The sequence below is a fragment of the Paroedura picta genome, chromosome 6, assembly GCF_049243985.1.
Source record: "Paroedura picta isolate Pp20150507F chromosome 6, Ppicta_v3.0, whole genome shotgun sequence".
NCBI lineage: Eukaryota > Metazoa > Chordata > Lepidosauria > Squamata > Gekkonidae > Paroedura > Paroedura picta.
This window is the reverse complement of record NC_135374.1, coordinates 24,052,788-24,075,878: the sequence shown is the minus strand read 5'-3', so window position 1 is coordinate 24,075,878 and position 23,091 is coordinate 24,052,788. Positions and strand designations below refer to the sequence as shown.

General features: G+C 44.3%; 1 protein-coding gene across 1 annotated transcript in view; it reads left to right on the top strand.

The window, feature by feature from the left end:
- FLT1 (fms related receptor tyrosine kinase 1) overlaps positions 1–23,091 on the top strand; it is a 143,486-nt gene that overhangs the window by 116,625 nt on the left and 3,770 nt on the right. The window contains exons 18-28 of the mRNA XM_077341786.1: positions 861–965; positions 3,754–3,867; positions 5,605–5,693; positions 7,711–7,870; positions 8,235–8,332; positions 10,243–10,365; positions 11,664–11,775; positions 13,843–13,942; positions 16,237–16,342; positions 18,054–18,187; positions 21,969–22,056. Of these exons, the coding sequence (XP_077197901.1) occupies positions 861–965; positions 3,754–3,867; positions 5,605–5,693; positions 7,711–7,870; positions 8,235–8,332; positions 10,243–10,365; positions 11,664–11,775; positions 13,843–13,942; positions 16,237–16,342; positions 18,054–18,187; positions 21,969–22,056 (1,229 nt within the window). The remainder of the gene's footprint in view (positions 1–860; positions 966–3,753; positions 3,868–5,604; positions 5,694–7,710; positions 7,871–8,234; positions 8,333–10,242; positions 10,366–11,663; positions 11,776–13,842; positions 13,943–16,236; positions 16,343–18,053; positions 18,188–21,968; positions 22,057–23,091) is intronic.

The window sequence follows — 23,091 nt, the reverse complement described above, 5'->3', positions numbered from 1 at the left end:
GCCAAGGACTGTGACAATTTTGCTGTGGCAGTTTTTAAAAGATGCAGAAAAGGCTGTAACTATTAATTCCCCAGGGTTACCAACCTCCATATGGAGCCTGGAGTTCTCCTGGAAGTGATCTCCAGATGACAGAGAACAATTCCCATGGAGGAAGTGGCTACTTTGGGAGGGTGGACTCTATGGCAGTACCCCTGCTGAGATCCTCCCCGAACCCTGGCCTCCCCATTTACTTTAAAACCCTATGCCTTAAAGTCACAAATTAGCCATAAATATTAAAATAAGAATAGAAGATCCCTTTAGCCGTCATGTCTAGGAGCCATGGATATTCCTGTCCTCCATGAAACTGTCTACTGCTTGGTTCAGATCTCCAAGAATTTCCCAATCTAGAGCTGGTGAGTTTATGACATTCCCCCACTTCCCCAACCATGATTCTCCCCATGTCCTGTCATACTTTCATAATGTTGTGTTTGAGTGGGTGAGATGCCATTTCTGCTGTAAATGGTCAACAGCCATGATTCTCAATGTGTGCCTGAACAGTGGGTGGGATGCAGAAGTAGTCGCTGGGATGCAAGGTTTTCAAAACCAGTGCTAAGAACTTGCTCTCCTCCAACTGTTTTGTCAAGGACCTGCTGCAGATTATCCATCTGAGACCTTCTGACGTGCTAGTTTTTATGTCCTCAAACGTATTGTAAATTGTAAATGTAAGAACAGAATGCCTTTAAAGATATAAATGTCCTTTGGGAAAAATGTACTTTTTGTTTCTATCATGGAACTCCAGTTCTTTGAGAGTGATTGGTGGGACACAAGACATAAGTTGTTCAGTGGTTTTTTTTTAAATAACTGGTTTCTTTTTGATGCAGGGAAGACGCTTGGGCGAGGGGCTTTTGGAAAAGTCGTGCAAGCCGCTGCTTTTGGAATTAAAAAGTCACCCACATACAAAGTAGTGGCTGTGAAGATGTTGAAAGGTAGGGCACAGCATGAATCTGCCTGACTTTATTGTGTTCAGGGTGTAAGCACTCATTCTCCAACTGCCCAGGGTCTGCAGAGAATCTGAGATTGTGTGATAGTCTTACTAACTCCGTAACTAGAGCCATTGGGCTGCCTTCTCCCCTGAGGAACACCTAGGCTAAAGTGACCAGAATTAAGGGCACCTAAGGCAGGACGCGCCACTGCCACCGCCGGGTTCTGGAAAGGCAGCATACAGTTTCTAAAAGAGTAAAGTTGCATGCATTTAAAAAAATTACTCAGCATGCTTGTAATGTAAGAACTTGGTACTCCCTTGGCAATGGGGAGCATTCAGCTGAAGCCTAGCTGCTGTGTAACACAGGGAGATGGTGGGGCTCCACAAGTCTCAGCATGATTCCAGGAAGGAAATAATAAACAAGATGCCATTCAACTTTTTAAAAACCCTCTATTTCCCCTGTTCAGTGTTGGTGCAGGCTTATAAGAACTTCTCTAACATGGTGGGTTGGATCCCAAGTGCCTTTAGCACTGCTCTGCTAATAGAAAGGAGCTTTCCCTCTGCCTGCTACAGCTGGCTGAATTTCTCCCAATTGAGGACAAAGGAGCCTCAATGAACAGCTTGAAGGTGGATATAATCAGTAGGGTTGCCACCCTCAGGTGGGGCCTAGAGGTCTCCCAGGAATTACAACTGATCTCCTAACTACAGAGATCCGTTCCCCTGGGGAAAACAGCTGCTTGGGAAAGTGGACTTGATGGCATTATATCCTGCAGAGGTCCTTCCTCTCTCTCACCCTCACTTTCTCCAGGTTCTACCCCAAACCTCCAAGAATTTCCCAGCCCAGAGTTGGCAACTGAAATAATCAGTGAAAATCATCTCCACTCTTCTCATGAGCAGAAGTACTTTCTACCAGCAGAAAGTGATATTTTGGATCCAACCCCAGATCTGTTATTGTGTAAGGCTCTGAAAACTGTTCACTGGCCTTCCTCTGCAGAAGTGACACTCCTGGTCCCATTTGTGTGCACGAGACCACTCAAATTTCAAGATCCATAGGAAACTTAGAATTCCAGTCAGGATCAGACACCAAATAAATGAAATTGTGAACCATCTCTAGATAAATATTCAGAGAGGGAACTCTAAGTTACCAATGACTGATTTCCAAGCTTCAGAAGGACATCATTCCAGGACTCAAATGTTTATAAGTCTGGGATGCAGAGAGAGAAAAATAGCATTTGAAGGTATCAGCTTTCTAGGTTACAAAATGCAGACAGATTTGACCAGAAGAATCATTAGGAAAAAATATATAATGGGATGATCTCATTGGGGGAAGGGGGTCTGTGGTTCAGTTGGCATGCCAAGCTCCTGCTTGGCATGCAGAAGGTCCCAGGTTCTGTCCCCAGGATCTCCAGTTAAAAAGACAACAGATTTAATGGGGGCAGTCGACAGACAGACAGATATGAAAGACCTCAGCCTGAAACCCTGGAGAGCCGATGCCAGCCTGAATAGATAGTAGTGATACTGATGAACCAAAGGTCTTATTCAGTTTATGTGTTCATGTGACACGTTTCTGGTGCAAAGTTTGCCAGATCTTCAAAAGGGGCTGCTAAAAAGTCTCCATAAAAAGTCACCTCCAGAATAGATTTCTGTAACTCGCTCTACGCGGGCCTTCCCTTGTCCTTGATCCGGAAACTTCAGCTAGTGCAAAACGCAGCTGCTAGGGTCCTTACTGGCACATCTTGGAGGGCCCACATCCAGCCAGTGCTGAGGCAGCTGCACTGGTTGCCAATTGCTGCCCGGATCCGGTTCAAGGTTCTGGTTCTAACCTTCAAGGCTTTATGCGAGTTGGGACCCACATACCTGAGGGACCGCCTATCGCCCTATGCCCCTCGCAGGGCCTTGCGCTCTGCGGGTGAAAACCTGTTGGTCGTTCCCGGCCCTAGGGAAGCACGCCTGGCCTCGACCAGGGCCAGGGCCTTTTCGGTCCTGGCCCCGACCTGGTGGAATGAGCTCCCGGGAGAGCTGCGGGCCCTGCGGGATCTTTCAACATTCCGCAGGGCCTGCAAGACGGAGCTCTTCCGCCAGGTTTATGGTTGAGGCCGGGGCTGATAATAGATCTATGCCTCCCCCGGGGACTCGGGTTCTGGACCCGAAGCAAAACATCATCAGGACCTCCTCTCCACCCGCTAGTAGTGGGAGGGAGGGGGGGGGAGTTGAGCTGCCATTCTTGCCATGCCGGCAATATTGGCAATGTTATTATTGTTTTATGGGGTTTTAATGGGGAATTGCGATATTGTTACCCGCCACGAGCCGCAAGGGAGTGGCGGGCTATAAATCTAATAATAATAATAATAATAATAATAATAATAACTGATAGACCACAAGTGGTAGTCAGCATGGGGCACATGTGGGGAAGGAATGAGGCAATGAACGGAGGTAGAAAGGTTTGATGCTCACTTTGCCTGAGTTAAAGGTATCCCCTATGCAAGCAATGGGTCATGTCTGACCCTTGGGGTGACGCCCACTAGCATTTTCATGGCAGACTCAATACGGGGTGGTTTGCCAGTGCCTTCCCCAGTCATTACTGTTTACCCCCCAGCAAGCTGTGTACTCATTTTACCGACCTCGGAAGGATGGAAGGCTGAGTCAACCTTGAGCCGGCTGCTGGGATTGAACTCCCAGCCTCGTGGACAGAGCTTGAGAGAGCATGTAGCTACCTTACCACTCTGCACCACAAGAGGCTCTTGCCTGAGTTAATATGCTTTATGTGTATGTGCTTTCTCTTGACCTTGCAGAAGGAGCCACAGCCAGTGAGTATAAGGCTCTGATGACTGAACTGAAGATCCTGATCCATATTGGTCATCATCTTAATGTTGTTAATCTGCTGGGAGCTTGCACAAAGAGTGGAGGTAAACACTGTGCTCTCATTTGCTGGAGCCTCGTTCTCAATATGGTGTTCAGCTGAGCTACATTTGTATAACTAGACTGCCAGTGGGGTGGTGGAGTGATTAGAGTGCCTGACTAGGATCTTGAAGACTCAGGTTCAGACCTGCACCCTGCCACTGAAGCTCACTAGGTGACCTTGAGCCAGTTATGCCCTCTCTGCCTAAGCTACCTCACAGATTTGTTCTGGGGATGAAACAATGTATGCCACTTTGGATTCCCATTAGGTTTGCCCACTCAGTCCTAGGAAGTTCTTGAAGATTTGGAAGTGGTGCCTAGGGATGGGAGAATCTCACTCCATATGTCTCTTCTATGCGCCAGCTGTCGGCTAGCTTAGGAAGGCCCATCTGACTGTGACCAGAATGCAGGCTTTGTCTATGAGGGCTCCGTCTCTGTGGAATGGACTCCCTGAAGGGGTGGGAGGAGCACTTTCAGGAGTTGCTGCAGGGCCTGCCTGTTTCTCTTGGCTTTTGAGGGGGTTTGAATTGCTGCTGGCAGCAGTTAAGGAGGTGGGCAAGGAAGAAGACGATGACGAGTTGGTTCTTATATGCCGCTTTTCTCCACCCGAAGGAGTCTCAGAGCGGCTTACAGTCGCCTTCCCTTTCCTCTCCCCACAACAGATACCCTGTGAGGTGGGTGAGGCTGAGAGAGCCCTGATATTACTGCTTGGTCAGAAGAGCTTTATCAGTGCGGTGGAGAGCCCAAGGTCACCCAGCTGGCTTCATGCGGGGGAAGAATCAAACCCGGCTTGCCAGATTAAAAGTCAGCACTCCTAACCACAACACCAAGCTGGCTCTCTGGATTGGTGTGGTGTTTGTTACTTGGTTTTTAGTTTTAGCTGGGGATGACTTAACTGTTATTGCAAGCTGCCTTGAAGCATGGGAAAAGGTGGGATATAAAGGCTGTAATAACTTTGGTTTCATTTAGAGTCAATGGCATACCATAACGATTGCTCTTCAAAGCCACCGTTTCTCACAGGGGAATTGATCCTTGTATCGTGTAGATCAGTCATAATTCCAGGAGAATGCCTTGTCTCCCCCAGAGGCTGGCAATCATGGGCTCATTCCGCATGTGTAGGATAATGCACTTTCAGTGTACTTTGCAGCTGGATTTTCCTGTGCAGAATGAGAAAATCTATGTCTAAAGTGCATTACCGAATGTGTGCAGAATGGGTCTCCACTGAGGAGCCCCATGGGGAATAAAGGAAATAAATAAATAGAAAACATATACCCTGCCGTCCTACTAAATAAATAGCTTGTAAGACAGGCTGTTGACATTACCATACTTGCCAGAAAACTGCTTTGTTGTCATTGTGCTTAACAGTTCTTCCCCCTTATTTTGGCCTTGGTGGGGTTAGGCGTAAATATAGATGAATCATGGGCCTGCAATCTAACTTGGACCAAACCTTCCCACCAATTGTCAAGAAAGAATGGAGGAAACAAAGATGAGGGTTGGGATACAGTGAAAGCAACATGTATTTCTTTGAAATATATGATAAAATAGATTATTTAAATTGTGGCTTAGCCTTTGTTGTTGTTAGGTCCAAAGTCGTGTCCGACCCATTACGACCTCATGGACAATGATCCTCCAGGCCTTCCTGTCCTCTACCATTCCCCGGAGTCCATTTAGCCTTAAAACGTCAGTAATATCAAGGGTGCACTGAAAACAAACCTTCACTAAAAATGCCTCACCCTTATTCACAGGGCCACTAATGGTGATTGTTGAATATTGCAAATATGGAAATTTATCAAGTTACTTGAAGAGCAAAAGGGATTTTTTCTCCACAAACAAGGTAAAAATTTCAAATGCCCCCTTGGTTTCCATCCTACCTTTTTGCTAATAAGAGAAGTCTCTTGGGTTTTGCCTAGCTGAGCAAGACAAACATGTAATCAAGGGACCAAATCCTAAACAGGCCTACTTGGTATCCTACTCAAGTCTATTCCATGGAGCTTACTCCCAGGAAATTAATTGTAGGATTGCACAGCAAGCATGCAGAGATTCTTTCAGCAGGTCTTGCTGTAGAGCTGCGGAGCAAAACATCCACGTTAGTCCAATGCAGCAGTTTGGCACAGCACCACTGTAGCCTTGTTCCAAGCGCAAGATTTTGTACAAAATACGTGAGGTTTGACCTTTCCTGTCAAGTCTCAACCAGTATGCGGCAATCACAGCCAAGGGATGTTCAAGAGAGGAGCAGAGGTAGTTAGACATTGCCTTCCTCTCTTCCCCCCCCCCTGCACTCAATTTATGGCAACCCTGTAGGGTTTTGAAGTTGACATTCCGGGGAGTGTAGAGCAGGGGTAGTCAACCTGTGGTCCTCCAGATGTTCATGGACTGCAATTCCCATGAGCCCCTGCTTTGTTTCCAGAATCCGATGAGATTGGGCTAGCCTGGACTATCGAAGTCAGGGTTTACTTCTCATAGCAACTCCATTCTTACATGAGTGGAATATTGAGATGACTGATGTAGAAGGAGGAATCTGGCTTACTCACATCACTTCTGGGGTGTGGAGTGCCATCACTTTCTGGGAGTGTGGTGTAATATGCAAATCCACTGGCTAATATGCAAAAGCAATGACTTCCATAGGACCATGGCTACAATCCTAAGACTGCTTTACCCGGAAAAAGTCAAAATGATATGCATTGCTCATTAACAGGGTCATTTGCATGCTAGGTCACCCCCCCCCCCTTGGGCACATGAAGTGCTGTTAGTAGGCCATACACCCTGCCATGTTACCAGACATACTCTATGTTGACCATGCCTCCTCCGAAGTTACCGGAAATGATGTGACAAGGCCACTCCCTCAGGAACCCCTTGCATATTAGTTAGGTGATTTGCATATTACGTTGCCCTCCCAGAAAGTCATGACTCCACACCCTGGACGTGATGTGAGTGAGCCAGATTCCCCCCTTACATCAACTTAGAAATGATGGATACACCTGGCATATTAATTAGCCAGTTTACATTTTAGCCACACCCCTTCCCCATTACTGAAAATGATGCGTCTGACAGCTTTGTATGTCTGCTTTGGAAACACCCCCCACCCCCGAGAAATTGTCTAACACAGGGATAGTCAACCTGTGGTCCTCCAAATGTCTGTGGACTACAATTCCCATGAGCCCCTGCCAGCAAATGTGTGGTCCTCCAAATGCCTGTGGACTACAATTCCCATGAGCCCCTGCCAGCAAATGCTGGCAGGGGCTCATGGGAATTGTAGTCCATGGACATCTGGAGGACCACAGGGTGACTACCCCTGCCAAACTGGAGATGAGAACGGAGAGCAAGGCTACCTTAGCTGATAACATTCTGGGGCTTTACTCAGTTGCCTGAATCATATCCAAGGAAATAAATATTCTGCAGAGGTGACTGCTAGTTAATGGAAAGAAGTGATTAAACTTAACCAGAATATGATAATATGCAGAACATATGGAAAATACTGCCTTGGAGGGCGGTGGAGTCTTCTTCATTGGACAGTATTAGGAAGCAATTAGATGAGCATCTGTCGGGAGTGTGTGGATTTTAGGTTCCTGAGAAGGTGGGGTGGGGTGGGGCTGGACTGGATGGCCCTTTGTGGTCTCTTCCAGCCCTGTGTGATTCTGATTCAGAACATTTTATCATTGAATGGAGCCCCATAAAAACCTGGTGGCACAAGTGAGCCCAAGCCAAGTCCTGTTGAGTTCGATACAAGAGACACCATTACTCTGACCATCGAAACCAAAAATGCTTAGCATATGACCCTGGTTCTTGGTCTTTGGTTCACCTCCTCTGTCTTGTGGCAGTTTCCCAAAATGATTTCTCATCTTGTTTCAAAGGATCTTTCCATTCAAGTAGAGCTGATGACAGAGGAGAAGGATGTTGAGCCAGTCAGTGGTAAAAAAAGGAGGCTGGAGAGCGTGCCAAGCAGCGAGAGCTTAGCAAGCTCTGGGTTTCTGGAAGATAAAAGTTTAAGTGATATGGAGGAGGAAGAGGAGGGTATGTATTAATTCCTTCCTTTTTGTCTGCAGCCGACGGTATTTTTATAGCACACTCTGCATCTCTGACATTTTCTCTCTCCATTTATCATCCTTGTAAACATCCGTGGGAGATACTTAGATCCCAGAAAAGATGGTTTAAAATAAGCTTATTTAGAGCATTACACAATGCAACAGGAAGGTGTGTGACTGTTTCATTGGGCTCTTCCTTATCCTTGGGAGAAGTTCTCAGCAACTTGCAACAAATGTCTCCCCCCCCCCTCCCCACCTGACAAGCAAAGTGAGTGGCAGATATTCTTTGGAGTGCACATAAATGCTGACAGAACCAAGTCATGTTAATCTTGTATCTGCTGGACTCATTTCAGATGCTGATGATTTTTACAAGTGGCCTCTCACAATGGAAGATCTGATTTCTTACAGTTTCCAGGTGGCCAGGGGCATGGAGTTCTTGTCATCTCAGAAGGTTGGTGACTTCTTGAGCATTTTCCTCCCAAGACGCACACTGATGTTAGCACTTAAAAAGGATGTTTTGTCTTGCTTCGTCCGTTTTAGGCATGTAGAGGTATGGGGTAGCTGAGCACATGGTGGGCCACAGCACATAACTGTTGGGCTTCATCTTAATAAATGGGGCTCAAGTTGGGAAGGCCTCATTTGACTCATGCTGCTTATTTAGCAAATTATGAGATTTCATAGCTCCTCCAGCAACTGCCAGCTATGTTGAGTTGGGACATGGAATGTCATTAGGGTGACAAAGATCAGAAGTGGTTTAAGGATTTGCAGGGCCTGAAGCACCAGAGCCAGTTCAAAGATTGGCTGGGCCCTAGCAGAGCAGGAAGGACTCCCTGGGAAAGAGCCTAATGCTGGGAGCAATTGAGGGCAAAAGAAGAAGGGGACGACAGAGAATGAGGTGGCTGGATGGAGTCACTGAAGCAGTCGGTGTGAGCTTAAATGGACTCCGGGGAATGGTAGAGGACAGGAAGGCCTGGAGGATCATTGTCCATGGGGTAAGGTGACCAGATTGTCCCACTTTTGGAAGGACATCTGGGGGCACTTGGCAAATTGTACTTATGTTGAAATTAAAAAATATATATATTACAATAATATTTTTGTGTTCTATGTATTCTATGAAACTTTGTTGCTCCATATAGACCACATTTTTAATCAAGAACCCCCCCTGGTCAATGGTGTCCCGCTTTACCAATGTTAAAATCTGGTCACCTTACCATGGGGACACGATGGGTCAGACAACTTTGCACCTAACAAAACAGTACAATTTCAGCAGGAGCAGCCAGACTGGGGCAGAGGGGCTCCCCCACAGAGGAAAATGGTACAAATCAGAGTCCAATAGCACCTTTAAGACCAACAAAGACTTATTCAAGGCGTGAGCTTTCGAGTGCAAGTACTCTTCCTCAGAGTGTCCTTAAAGAAGAAAATGTGGGAGGAGAGAGGCTATGCCCTTATCCATGGGAGGGGGGGGGCTCTGCATGGGGCCCCAGGAAGTGTAGGGCCCGTAGCATGTACGACATGGATAAACTGGCCCTGACAAAGATAGACACAGGATGGCAGGAATCACTGGTTTTGACAGCATTTCCCTAAAATTATGTCTTGATTTCCCTAAAATTATGTCTTGATAGTCTGCCTAAGGAGGTGGTGAGCTCCCCCTCACTGGCTGTCTTCAAGCAAAGGCTGGATACACACTTTTCTTGGATGCTTTAGGATGCTTAGGGCTGATCCTGCGTTGAGCAGGGGGTTGGACTAGATGGCCTGTATGGCCCCTTCCAACTCTATGATTCTATGATTCTATGATGAAGAATGCAGCCTGGGATCACTGAAGCTGATGTCCAACATGGGAATTCAGAGTGTTCTGCAGGACTGTGAAAGACTCAGCTTTTCTTTTTTACACATATTTTTTAAAAAGTGAGCTTCTGGTTTTGGTGATTCAAAACAGCAGAGATCCATATTTCTGTTTGAATTCAGTTTGGAGACTTCCGTGGTCTCTGTCAGATCTACTGAGAAAGGCCCAAAATAGTGGGGGTGGGGGAACCAATCATTGGAACCCACCCTGGAGTCATTTTGGTTTTTATTATGAGTTTCAAGTTACATTGACTGCAGGAGCTAAAACAGTTCGATGCATCAATTCGTAATAGTTTACAGGTTAACAGTGCATCTCTTTGAATTCTCAAAACGCATATGCTTGGGAAGCTGCCTCATATTTAAAAAGCATGAAACTATTATGTGCAACATTTAGACCAGCTTTGTAAGAAAACATGAAATGGAGCTATTTTTCAAAGACGAAAATCATGGGGAAAGATGTGGGAACTTGTGTAAAGAATTAGGGAACTTCAGTGAGTTTCTGCAATGGTTTCCTTGCAGTGCATCCATCGTGACTTAGCAGCCAGAAACATCCTTCTCTCAGAAAACAATGTGGTGAAGATCTGCGATTTTGGCCTTGCAAGAGATATTTATAAGAATCCTGACTATGTGAGAAAAGGCGATGTAAGTCGGCATTCTGCTCCTTATTCGCTCCATTGTTTATCAGGCTGAGCTGCTTGCAAAAATGTTCTCCAATGTTTACATTCCCTGCACTTAAAAGGCCCCTGAAAGCCAGCGTGGATTTGTTATGTGAAGATGAGCAATCCAGATGAGTTGTATACACAGGGACCGTTTGCATCCTTCCCAACAATGCTCGGAAATGCTCCCCAGGCACCGGTTTTTGAATAGTTTACATGTTGATATTTGCTCCTCAGCTTGCCTTGCCAAATGAAGCTGTGAAAGGGCTTCAGGCCTTTGTGCGAAAGAAAATGGAAGCTTGCCTTTTTTTCCCACCCGGGTTTAGCAGGGTTTAAATTTCAGCCAGGGCTCATCGAAACTTGGCCCCAAGACCTACTGATTCAGTTCCAGAGCCTGTCGTCACTTGTAGGGCTCACCTGAAAACGTGTGAATTCGTATCCTTTGATCTGAAGCTGTGAATAAGGCCACTATCTGGAAGGATCTGTGAAGGGCTAAGGAAGCAGCATCCCTAGAGCAGATAAACTGCCACATATCTAATCCAGGGCTGCATGTGGTTCTGGTGTTGGAGGGCAAATGCTTAATCTGAGAGCCAGCTTGGTATAGTGGTTGGGAGTGCGGACCTCTTATCTGGCATGCCGGGTTCGATTCTGCGCTCCCCCACATGCAGCCAGCTGGGTGACCTTGGGCTCGCCATGGCACTGATAAAACTGTTCTGACCAAGCAGTAATACCAGGGCTTTCTCAGCATCACCCACCTCACAGGGTGTCTGTTGTACTTTTCCACATAAATCTCCTCAAGGCGACAAATATCTATACAAATATGGGTGTAAAACAGAGAATCCACACAATAATAGCTTGTGCAAGGATTCACATAGTTCCATGCTTCAGCTTGCATATAAAGGGTATGCAAACTCCTGCATACACAAAACATGTTTTCACTTTCATCTGGCATGAGCTGTAAAATTGATTTTTTTTAAATTAGCAGAAAATACTTTCTTAATGCAGAAGAGCACCTGTAGACTGAACTCATCTTGTCATTGACGCAATCTAAGGTTACTTTTCCTGTTCTCTACACAGCGAATCAATCTTCATGGGGAAACCTAAATCACACACAGTGCAGTCCTAAGCAGATATTCTCAGAAATTGGTCCCATTGAGACCAATGGGATTTACTCCCTAGTTTTTAGGATTCCAGCCTAAATGTCATTCTGTAAAACCACATGCATTCACAGGCTAATTTCTGAGTTCCCCGAGCAGTCGTCAAGAATCTTTGCTTTTGTTGCAGGCACGTCTGCCTCTCAAATGGATGGCACCCGAATCTATATTTGATAAAATCTATAGTACTAAGAGTGATGTTTGGTCTTATGGAGTTCTGCTGTGGGAAATTTTTTCTTTAGGTAAGTAGCAGCAGCCACGTTTAAAAAAAAATGATAATCAACTCAATGCATTATTAAATATATGTATGTTTAAGTGAGTTTTATGTAGTTTGCTTACCAGAATTGTTGTGATCCATGTCAGGTACTGCAGTCCACCTCTCCTCAATCTGTCCTATGCCCTATGCAGCAGGCTCCTTACCAACGTGATGTCATGGTACAGAGTGGCATTCTCTAATCAGTAGACCCAGGTTTGAGTCCCCACTCCTGCACATGGAGCCAGCTGGGTCACCTTGGGCTAATCACAGTCATGTTAGAGCTGTTTTCACAGAAGATGAAGATGGAGAAGAAGAAGAAGAGTTGGTTCTTATATGCCACTTTTCTCTAACCAAAGGAGTCTCAAAGTGGCTTCCAATTCCTCTCCCGACAACAGACACCCTGTGAGGGAGGTGAGGCTGAGAGAGCCCTGATTACTGCTCAGTCAGAACGGCTTTATCAGAGCTGTGGCAAGCCCAAGGTCACCCAGCTGGCTGCATGTGGGGGAACGCAGAATCAAACCTGGCTCGCCAGATTAGAAGTCCACACTCCTAACTGCTGCACCAAGCTATGACCTGCTATGTTAGATATTTTCCATGTCTACTAATTGTTTAGACCTTTAGTATGTTCATGATATCCAATGATATTTGGCTGAAATAACAATAGCTGTAAGCAAACAAGATTGTGGGAAGGGAAAACTAAGAGGAAGCACAGATTTCTTTGCCACTTCCCCATCCCACACACACACAGATGGATCCTAATGGCTCATATCCTATACAATGGGAGATCCTTTCCCGAGAGTAGTAAGGGAATGTATAGTAATGATCCTACTTGTAGAGTTTTAGGAATTTGTGTTCAGGATTTGATCCCAGAAGAGACAGCCTCTTTAGTGGCATTTCCTGCCTGTTTTAATTAATTTTTCCAGCTTACTTTGAAGGATACAATAGGCAGCGGCAAACTAGCCCTGAATCACATCACCGCCACCAACAAAGACTAGCCCAAGAACTTCTGCAGAGGCACCGATATTTTTAACACTCCAAGGACAGACCCCCCGGTTTTTCCATGGGAGGAGGGGCAAGAGGGTACCCCAGGCAATAACAGCCAGCCACAATAACCCCTTGGGTCCTACGATGCCAGGCCTTTGCCATTCCCAGCTGCTTCCTCCTTGCACTGACCTGTGGGGTTCACAGAGGAACAAATGCCAAAAGCATTGTCTCAGCATGAACCAGAGCAGGGCATCGGAGACGAAAATGCTGAGTGAGGGTGTTTTAAAATGCAAAAAATGCAAAATGTCGGATACAGAATCCATCCTGCAAAGGAAACAACAATTTCATTCATCAAAGAAGAATGGCAGGAGAGACAGACACAACAACAGAGGAAGTGGGCCCATGCATGCAGTTCCTTAGACAAACAGTCTTTTGGGTAGTCTGGGATATGTGGCTGGGGGTGGGGGTGGAGTTCTGGCCTCTAAATTAACTCTTAGTACCCTGGGAAAGGAAGGCCAGAAGGAAATCGAAACTCAAGGAAGAGGTCTAGAAACTATAAGGCTTTATTATAAATTAACAGCACTCACTCGGCCTAAGTGTCCACCCATCTCAAAAAGAATAGATTTAGGATTTAATTTCAATTTGTTTCAATTCTGTGATTATGATTAGCTTGCTGAAGAGCCAATTGAGCTTGGTTCTTGATTTATATGTCAAATCCACTTAAGCTATTGGGAAGTTAGGGCAATTTCACAGCCAGAAGGAGCAAAGGGTTAAAGTAACCCTTGAGTTGGCAGCCTAATGAAGGCTGGCGAAGTGTAAAAACAAGGCATCATTGGATGAAATTCACTGGATGCTCTAATTTTGGATGCTCTTGAAAAGGGATGGCTCCTCTTAAACACATGTTAATTCGAAAGCACAATCCATTTAGAACTCCTTGTGATAGCGGGGGCTGATGGTAATTGTAGTCCATGGATGTCTGGAGAGCCACCACATGGGCATCCCGATCAACATTATATAAAAAGAACAACAAAACAGAAAATAACAGAAGAATGCTTATGTTTTCTTTTAGGTGCATCTCCGTATCCAGGTATTCAAATAGATGAAGACTTTTTCAGCAAATTAAAAGAAGGTTTACGAATGAAAGCCCCAGATTTTGCAACACCAGAAATGTAAGGGCTCTTGAATGGCTGCAGAACATCATTTTGGAATAAGCCTCACTGAACCATCACATGCGTGGAACAAAATCCCAATAACCTTGGTGGGAGTGGGGTGTTAGAACATAGCAGAATAGGAAAGTGAGCCTTGAACATGTTCTGGCTGGCTGCAAATAACCCCAGTTGCTTCCCCCTTTTGTAAAGGTGCCAGTGGGTACTATACACTCGCAAATATTCATGTATACAACCAATCAATCAGTATTTCCCAGCACTGGATGCATGAGAACCTTTAAACTGGACATGCTAAGCATTCAACCTGAAACTATCTGAATGCCAAAGATGCACTTCAATCCACTCTCAAGTGCGCATATAACCAGATGTGAGGAGTGCCCAGGAGCTGGAGAAATTCAGGTACATGTAGTGAGAGGTCCTGTCTCATGTATTTTGTATGCAGAAGGGTCCAGGTTCCCTGGTATGTCCAGTTAAAAGAATCAGGCAGTAGGTGACATGAAAGACCATGACCTGAGATCCCAGAGAGGATAAATGAATATCTGAGAATCTCCCAAATGGGTTAAAAAACAGAAGCCGCCCCAACAGGAACCCCCTCTCCCATTGCTTCCTGTATGACTATATGACTCCTCCACTCCTGCCAGCTTCTAAGAGTTAATCACGCACTTCCCACATGCCACCAGAAATGGGTTCATAGCCATAATGTGGATTTTCAAACTGGAGGCTTGAGATTCTAAACATACTAAACAATGGACTTGTGCAGAGCCCATATCCTGCTCTTATCCTGGTGTTCAAACTTCACTGTGTTCAGACCTCCCAGATGTGTGAGAATAGTTTACAGGTCATCCTAAGGAAGGCAAAACTACTGGGTAGAATTGGCTGGTTTGGGGCTTGCTGGAGAACCAAAAAGGGAAGAAAATGATCACATAAAAATCACAAGATTTTTTTCATAGTCCCATTGTATACGGCACTGGTCAGACCACACCTGGAGTACTGTGTGCAGTTCTGGAGGCCTCACTTCAAGAAGGACGTAGATAAAATTGAAAGGGTACAGAGGAGAGCGACGAAGATGATCTGGGGCCAAGGGACCAAGCCCTATGAAGATAGGTTGAGGGACTTGGGAATGTTCAGCCTGGAGAAAAGGAGGTTGAGAGGGGACATGATAGCCCTCTTTAAGTATTTGAAAGGTTGTCACTTGGAGGAGGGCAGGATGCTGTTTCTGTTGGCTGCAGAGGAGAGGACACGCAGTAATGGGTTTAAACTACAACGATATAGGCTAGATAACAAGAAAAACAATTTCACAGTCAGAGTAGTTCAGCAGTGGAATAGGCTGCCTAAGGAGGTGGTGAGCTCCCCCTCACTGGCAGTCTTCAAGCAAAGGTTGGATACACACTTTTCTGGGATGCTTTAGGATGCTTAGGGCTGATCCTGCGTTGAGCAGGGGGTTGGACTAGATGGCCTGTATGGCCCCTTCCAACTCTATGGTTCTATGATTCTATGATAAGCATGTGAAGATTATCAAGGCTTTCGGAATAGAGATCAGTGAAGGGAAGTCTATAAGGAGTTGCTGATGTTTATCCTGTAGCACAGAAGGCTGGTGCAGAGATTCGATAGCGGTTTTCAAATACTTGAAAGCACAGTGTAAACAGAGTCACAGCCTCTGCATGGAAGAGAAGAGATAAAAGGCTTATACGGAAATCAGGATTTATGATTTAATGCAGTATTGCTGTTTCTAACTACAAGAGAAGTCAGTTAATTGAACCATTAATTCACGCGGCCCTCCATTTCTTGAGCATTTTAAAAGAGAGTTTGAATAAACATGTTTGATGGTTTGTATATGGAAGAAGAGGACAATTAAAAGGGGTGGATCTGAAGAGCATTCAGTGTATTTCCTCTGTTCTTCATTTGCAGACTTTATTACACGATCGCTAGCCTCTGGGCTCAAAGCCCAATTCCAAGGAAAACATTGCTTAATTTAATTGTCAGGGGTAGTCAAACTGCGGCCCTCCAGATGTCCGTGGACTACAATTCCCATGAGCCCCTGCCAGCGAATGCTGGCAGGGGCTCATGGGAATTGTAGTCCATGGACATCTGGAGGGCCGCAGTTTGACAATCCCTGGAGATGCTTTATTTAAAAGTTTTAAATATTTGTTCTGTATTTTATATGCAGTTTTAATTTTTGTTTGCCACCTCGGGGGCGTGTGGAGTAGAAAGGTGGCATGCCAGTGTTTTAAATCATTAATAAAAATAAAATAAGCCACAAAAGAAGTAGGACTCATGAGATACTTGCTTTTTGGCAGATATCAGATCATGCTGGACTGTTGGCAGAGCAATCCCAATGAAAGGCCAAGATTCCCAGAGCTGGTGAAAAGATTAGGGGATTTACTGCAGGCAAACGTGCAACAGGTCAGTAATAAAGTTGTGCTAAGATTTCAAGATAATGAGATTTATGTCAGGTAGTTCTTTCACCTTTGATAGATCAAAACAGACAGGTGTGTTAGTCTGTCTGTAGTAGCAGGAAAGAGAAGTTCAGCAGAACCTTAAAGGCGAATACAATTTGTGGTAGGATATGAGAACTTAATCTCATTAAGACTCAATCACTGCCATGAGATGGCTAGTCTGAAAGAAGCTGTAAATAAATTGATTAATATAATCTATAAATCAATTAATAAACATTCAGGGTCTGGGCAGTCATTGCATGCTTTTGCATCATGACTGTGGACGTACTTGTTGGTCTCCAATGCAAGTACTAACCAGGGCTCACCCTACTTAGCTTCCAAGATCTGGCAAAATTGGGCTAGCCTGGGCAATCCAGGCCAGGGTAGTTATGGCCAATGGCAGCACAAAGGGAAGTCATATTTGAATCCAGGAATTCCTCACCAGAAAACTGCAAGTTAAGAGCCAAGAAGAAAAACATTGTTGCGAGGGAGGATTTAAAATTTGGTTCTGCTCCTGAGGAGGCAAAATTTTGTGGCATAGCTGGTGAACACAAACCAAAACATAAAAAATTCCATATAAAAATTGCATTTTCTGCTGCACAGACTGGATCCATGCTATATGCAGTTTACTGCACTGCTTGGGAACTACATTTTTTCTCTGTACTGATGAAATATGCTGTGACGAAGCAGAGGTGAAACAAAGTACTCAATTCTGGAACCTTGTCACATATTAATACAGGAATATATATGCAACTTGAATAAAAAAGACTACTCTTTAATTTATTTGTTTGTTTGATTGATTTCTATACCGCCCTATCCAGGAGACTGGCTCAGGGCAGTGTGCAACATAAAAGTTTAAATACAAAAGTCAAAGCAAAATTTAAATTTAACATTAATTTTTAAAAGTTGTTGGTAAAAAAACAGCAGTGGCCTCTCATCTGCAGAGCATGCAAGAGTCTGGCAGTGGTTTGGAGCTTCTTCCACTCAATGTTGGTAACTAACAGGTGGATGTTAACAGATGGAATAGGCTGCCTAAGGAGGTGGTGAGATCCCCCTCACTGGCAGTCTTCAAGCAAAGGTTGGATGCACACTTTTCTTGGATGCTTTAGGATGCTTGGGGCTGATCCTGCGTAGAGCAGGGGGTTGGACTAGATGGCCTGCATGACCCCTTCCAACTCTATGATTCTATGATTCTATGATGGGTGGGACCATGAAATAGGTAGATGTTGTTTAGCTTTGTTGATTAGAGAACATTGGCTTAGAGTCAGAACCCAAATGGAAAGCCAATATGGCAGCATGGTACACTTTAAAGGAGGTAGACAATACCCTCTTCTTTCTTCTTCTATGAACTTTTGGATTTTTTGGCTCTGTTTGCCAGCTATGCCACAATGTTTTTTTCTTATATTGACGTTGTAACCAATTACTGTGGCTGCCTATATTTACTTGCTTGTATTATTGAGGCAAAATTTTGTGCAGAAAGTTTTGCACTGTTTGTATTTTTTAAGGATGCCTAAGTGAGGATTTGCTCTTGTGCAGAAATGGTGTGGGAGGGAGGATTGGATTAAAAACAGATAAATGAAACATTTTAACCTACTTCATGACAATGATACATGTGTGCTCTATACGATTTCTATACTTTCCCTGTATTCATGACATATTTTCTATCTTTTTGCTACTAGGATGGCAAGGACTATATCCCTCTGAATATATTATCAGTAGATTCTGGATCTGACAGTTCCACCTCTTCCGTTCCTCAGAAGGAAGAGGGTGAATCAGCCCCACCCTTGAATAGTGGAAAAATTGAAAATTCTGGGTAAGACTGAAATTACTGGAATATTTTATGTGTAGAAGATTGAGGGTACTTAGTATAACGTGCGACACAATCACTGAAATAATGCAGACAATGGTAAGCTGGTCATTTTTACTGTTCTTCTCTCTATTTTTGTAATGTTTTACAAACAGTCAAGTGACCTATGGAAGAAATGAAAAAGACACCACTAAGAGAAAATGCCTGCTTGTAGGCTCCAAAACTGGCTTATTGGAAAATTCTGTCATTGTGCCTCATTTATATATTAAAAAAAAAAGGTAAAGGTAAAGGTATCCCGTGTACAAGCACCGGGTTATGTCTGACCCTTGGGGTGACGCCCTCTAGTGTTTTCTTGGCAGACTTAATACAGGGTGGTTTGCCAGTGCCTTCCCCAGTCATTACCATTTTACCTCCCAGCAAGCTGGGTACTCATTTTACCGACCTCAGAAGGATGGAAGGCTGAGTCAACCTTGAGCCAGCTGCTGGGATCGAACTCCCAGCTTCATGGTCAGAGCTTCAGACAGCATGTCAGTTGCCTTACCACCCTGCGCCACAAGATGCTGCCAACCGAATGCCACTTTTATGTAAAGGCTTAAGAATTCTACAGTTCTCTTTAACTCTAGTTCAAGTGTTGTATTATTATCACTGGGACTTTTAAAAAAATAATCAACTTTTTGCTATAGCATGAAAGACCCATGGTACCATCGTGTCTATATTTATTGTATTTGGATGTGGTTTTCCAAAAAAGTTGTTTATAGAGCCTCTTGTGACGCAGGGTGGTAAGGCAGCAGAAAAGCTGTCTGGAGCTGTCTGCCCATGAGGCTGGGAGTTCAATCCCAGCAGCCGGCTCAAGGTTGACTCAGCCTTCCATCCTTCTGAGGTCGGTAAAATGAGTACCCAGCTTGCTGGGGGGTAAACGGTAATGACTGGGGAAGGCACTGGCAAACCACCCCATATTGAGTCTGCCATGAAAACGCTAGAGTGCATCACCCCAAGGGTCAGACATAACTCAGTGCTTGCACAGGGGATACCTTTACCTTTAAGTTGTTTATAGCCAAAACACAAGTGCCAGTTAATATACAGGGTTGGATTCATCCTTTTTGCTTCGTCTTCTCTAGTGCTCATTTTTACCTCAGGTCTTGCCCCACATGGCTTTTGTCTATGCAGGACCACTGATGCTCAGCACAGCCAGTTTCGGTGGCCAAAAGGTTCCCCTCCTCCTCCCTTTTTCAGCAGTGAGAAACCTGGCTGTATCCAACCTGTAATCTAGCAAGTTCTCAGCCATGATGGAATGATGTTTGACTGCTTCCCCTTCTCCTGAGGAGGAGAGTTGGCAGTTGGGAAGACAGGAGCTCTCAGTAGGCCTTGGTTTCAGCCAGGATGGAACAGTGTTTGGCCTCCTGTCTGCAGCTTTCAGGTCACCAGATTTTAAGACATCCAGTTCAGTGGGACCTCTCCCAAAATCAGGCTAGTATGGTGTGAATAAATTGTTCATCTCCTTAGCTCCAGAAACTCAATTGTTCATTAGCTCCAGAAACTCATTTTTGTGGGATGGGAGGGCATGTCAAGATACCATCACTATGCCCTCCTCCTTCTCAGACCACCAGCCATTTCCTCTGCGGTGAGGCTTTGGCCCACAGGGGTCAGGGCAGGTGAGTGAACAGGTGACAGCAGCTCCTCCTCTTCACTCCTTTAATGAAGAAGTCTTTGGTCATTTGCTTTTTCCCTGTGACAGGGAGGACACTAGTGAACAGGAGACAGTGGTGGTGGTGGGGTACAGTAGTATTAGGGTTTCTGACAACAGGCAACATGGTGTGACACAGGCCAAGAGAGCCTGATGAGACCCCATTTTTCAATATCTTGGCCTTGAACCACTTAAAAATAATCCATTACTTATCTCCTTGAAAGCAATGATAGGCTCGACTGACTAGCTTTAATGAGACTTAATCACTGCTAGTGTTCAGTAGACTGTGGCCTCTATAGTTCAGCTGTATATTATATCAAGCTCAAGCCCGTCCAATTAAACATCTTTTGTGTCTATTAATCGTTGTTTCCTTCTTGCTTTGCTTGTTAATCTGGGCTTCTGCGGAGGCATGCTTTGCTGCCTAAGTCTCATCTTCCCATGTGTTTTTATTACTGGTGAGTCATCTTATTTTGTTTTCTTGCTGGAATTCCATAGGAGTTGGCGGTGCTGAATTCTGTTTTCTTTTTGTTCTCTTATCTTTTCATTCTTCTATTGCTCATTATATTTGTTCTGTTGCTGATTGGTGGGCTTTCATTTTTCCCATTCCTGTTAGTCTCTTCTCTTTTTAAAATGTATTTGTCTTGTTGCTACTTCTACTTGGATTACTTCCAATTATCCTGAGTTTAACTTATCTGAATCCAAACTTTGGGGTGCTCTTCATTCTTTTTTTCAGTCATAAGTAATTCTGGTACTATTTTGTCTCTTTCTAAAATTCGGAGATCTCACACAACATCCTTATGAGATCTCAATGGCCATTTTGAACTGCCTAGCCAACTCTAGTAAACAAAAATGTCCATTGCAGCTTCACTTCATCACTGCAGGTGAATTGGGGAAAGGAGTGGGGAAGCAAGTAAGTCAAGTTAAGAAGGAAGTTGAAGATGGGAGGAAGGAAAGAAAGAAAATAGAGCAAAAAGGGGAGACATGTGACCTGGGGGAGCCAAAAGCTGGAGAAACACAAAAGCTGGAAGGGGAAAGTAAGGAGAAAAAATTAAGGGACAGATGGAATGGGACAGGTAGGTGGGAGAGGAAAGGATCCAGTTAAAAAAGCAAATCTGCGTGGGCTGTGATGGTGACAAAAGGACAAGAAATGAAGCAAGACTATGGATGATTGGCGGGTGATGTTCCCTCCACAGGTCCTCAGGGGTCTGGTGCTTGCCAATATTAATAATCACTGCTGCTGTCCCAACCACTATTATACTGTCCTAGGCAGGTGATACAAAGACAGGATCCTCAGTATAGTATTTATTGTCTTTTCTAGTGGGGGGGCATGGTTGATGAATAATGTAAAGATCTTCCAAATTAATGTGATATCAATAATTTCTTTTATAAAAGGCCTGAAAAGAATATTGAGTAAATCCGTTTTCTTTGTGGACATGGTGAAACTTATGTGGGCAAACCACTGGTCATCTGACCAGATGACCAGCTCACAAGAAGGTAGTGAAGATGATGGCCACAGGCCAAGATCAAGTTCTGTAGGCAACAGCGGCTATAGTATCGGTACTATGGTTGCCACACAATATCTGACAACTAATAGGAGGGTTGAGGGAATAGTGTCCTGGAAGAAAAACTAAAAAGAAAAACTAGGCCTGGTCTACTTATAGGAAATTATGACCAAAGAGTTTCTGGAGATTCCTAGAGCGGCCAGTGAGTGACAAGATTAGCTTTAGGAATCACCAGGAAATGGATGGTAAGTAGGCAAGGCCTTATTTTTTTTCTTAGTTTTTTTCTTTTTCTCCCTAGGACATTTGCTCCAACTCCCCTGTTTGGCCTGCCAATCAGTTACCCATCAGCAGGCAATGACTGTAGTTATCTGGAGATTTCTTCCCATAAGCAGGCAAATTAGAAATCTAATCACTACAGTGAAGCCATTACAGTTTAAAAATATGTGAAGTTATATACATAGTAAAACATTGGTCTTCTCAGGAGCATGCAGGTGTCCAGAAGTAGGGAGAGTACAAAGCTAGCAGCGATGTTGTTTGTTAACCATAAATGATTGATTCTGAAATGGTCTTTACAAGCTTTCCCTCCATCTGTTGTTTTTAGAAGATATGTTAATGTCTTCAAAATGAAACCACCGCAAAGAGTCAAGACCTTTGAAGAGCTGTCATCCAAGGAAAGATTTGGACTTGATGTAAGGCATTGCTAAAATTGCTTGTATTGACCCTGGTCAATATACAAAACATACTGCTGCACTGCTGAATGAGTAGCATCTAACTGGAAACTATAACAACACTAGGAAAAGTCAGATGCAGTAGGAAAAGTTAGACCCCACATTTTGTGAATGGGCGGAGTTGGTGGGGACACAGATTGAGACATGACAGGAATGACAAAAAGTGATGAATTGGAAGGAATCAACATGGTGGTGGTAGCGTAGCTAAAGTAATGTAAGTGATCAGCAATATTAATATTCTTGTGGGAAGGGAAGGGAAAGGAAGGAAGGAAGGAAGGAAGGAAGGAAGGAAGGAAGGAAGGAAGGAAGGAAGGAAGGAAGGAAGGAAGGAAGGAAGGAAGGAAGGAAGGCAAAAAGACAGAAAGACAGAAAGACAGAAAGACAGAAAGACAGAAAGACAAAAAGACAAAAAGACAAAAAGACAAAAAGACAAAAAGACAAAAAGACAAAAAGACAAAAAGACAAAAAGACAAAAAGACAAAAAGACAGAAAGACAGAAAGACAGAAAGACAGAAAGACAGAAAGGAAGGAAGGAAGGAAGGAAGGAAGGAAGGAAGGAAGGAAGGAAGGAAGGAAGGAAGGAAGGAAGGAGCATGATGGGCAGCATGCAGCAGAGTGCCTCCAGGCTAGAAGATCAAATCAGACAGGAGCAAAATTAAAACATCCCATAGGAGTTCAAATTGAAGGGGGGGAAGAGGCATGTCTGTGCTACATCATGGTACCCCTAACATCCTAGGCCACAACTATTAATAAATTTTGAATTCCTAAGACCAATGGTTTCTGGGATCTCCAGAGTGAACCAGAGACAAGATAAGTAGCCTAGATACGAAGACTTTTTTTTACTCTTGTGTGTTCTCCTGAGACAAAACAGCCCTATGGGGCAGTTTCCTTTCCTGTTAAATTGCAGCATTTTGTCAAAAGAAAAAATATTCCTCAGAACTGCACCTAACATATGAAACCTGCACACGAAAAAAACGGAATTGCATGATTAACACC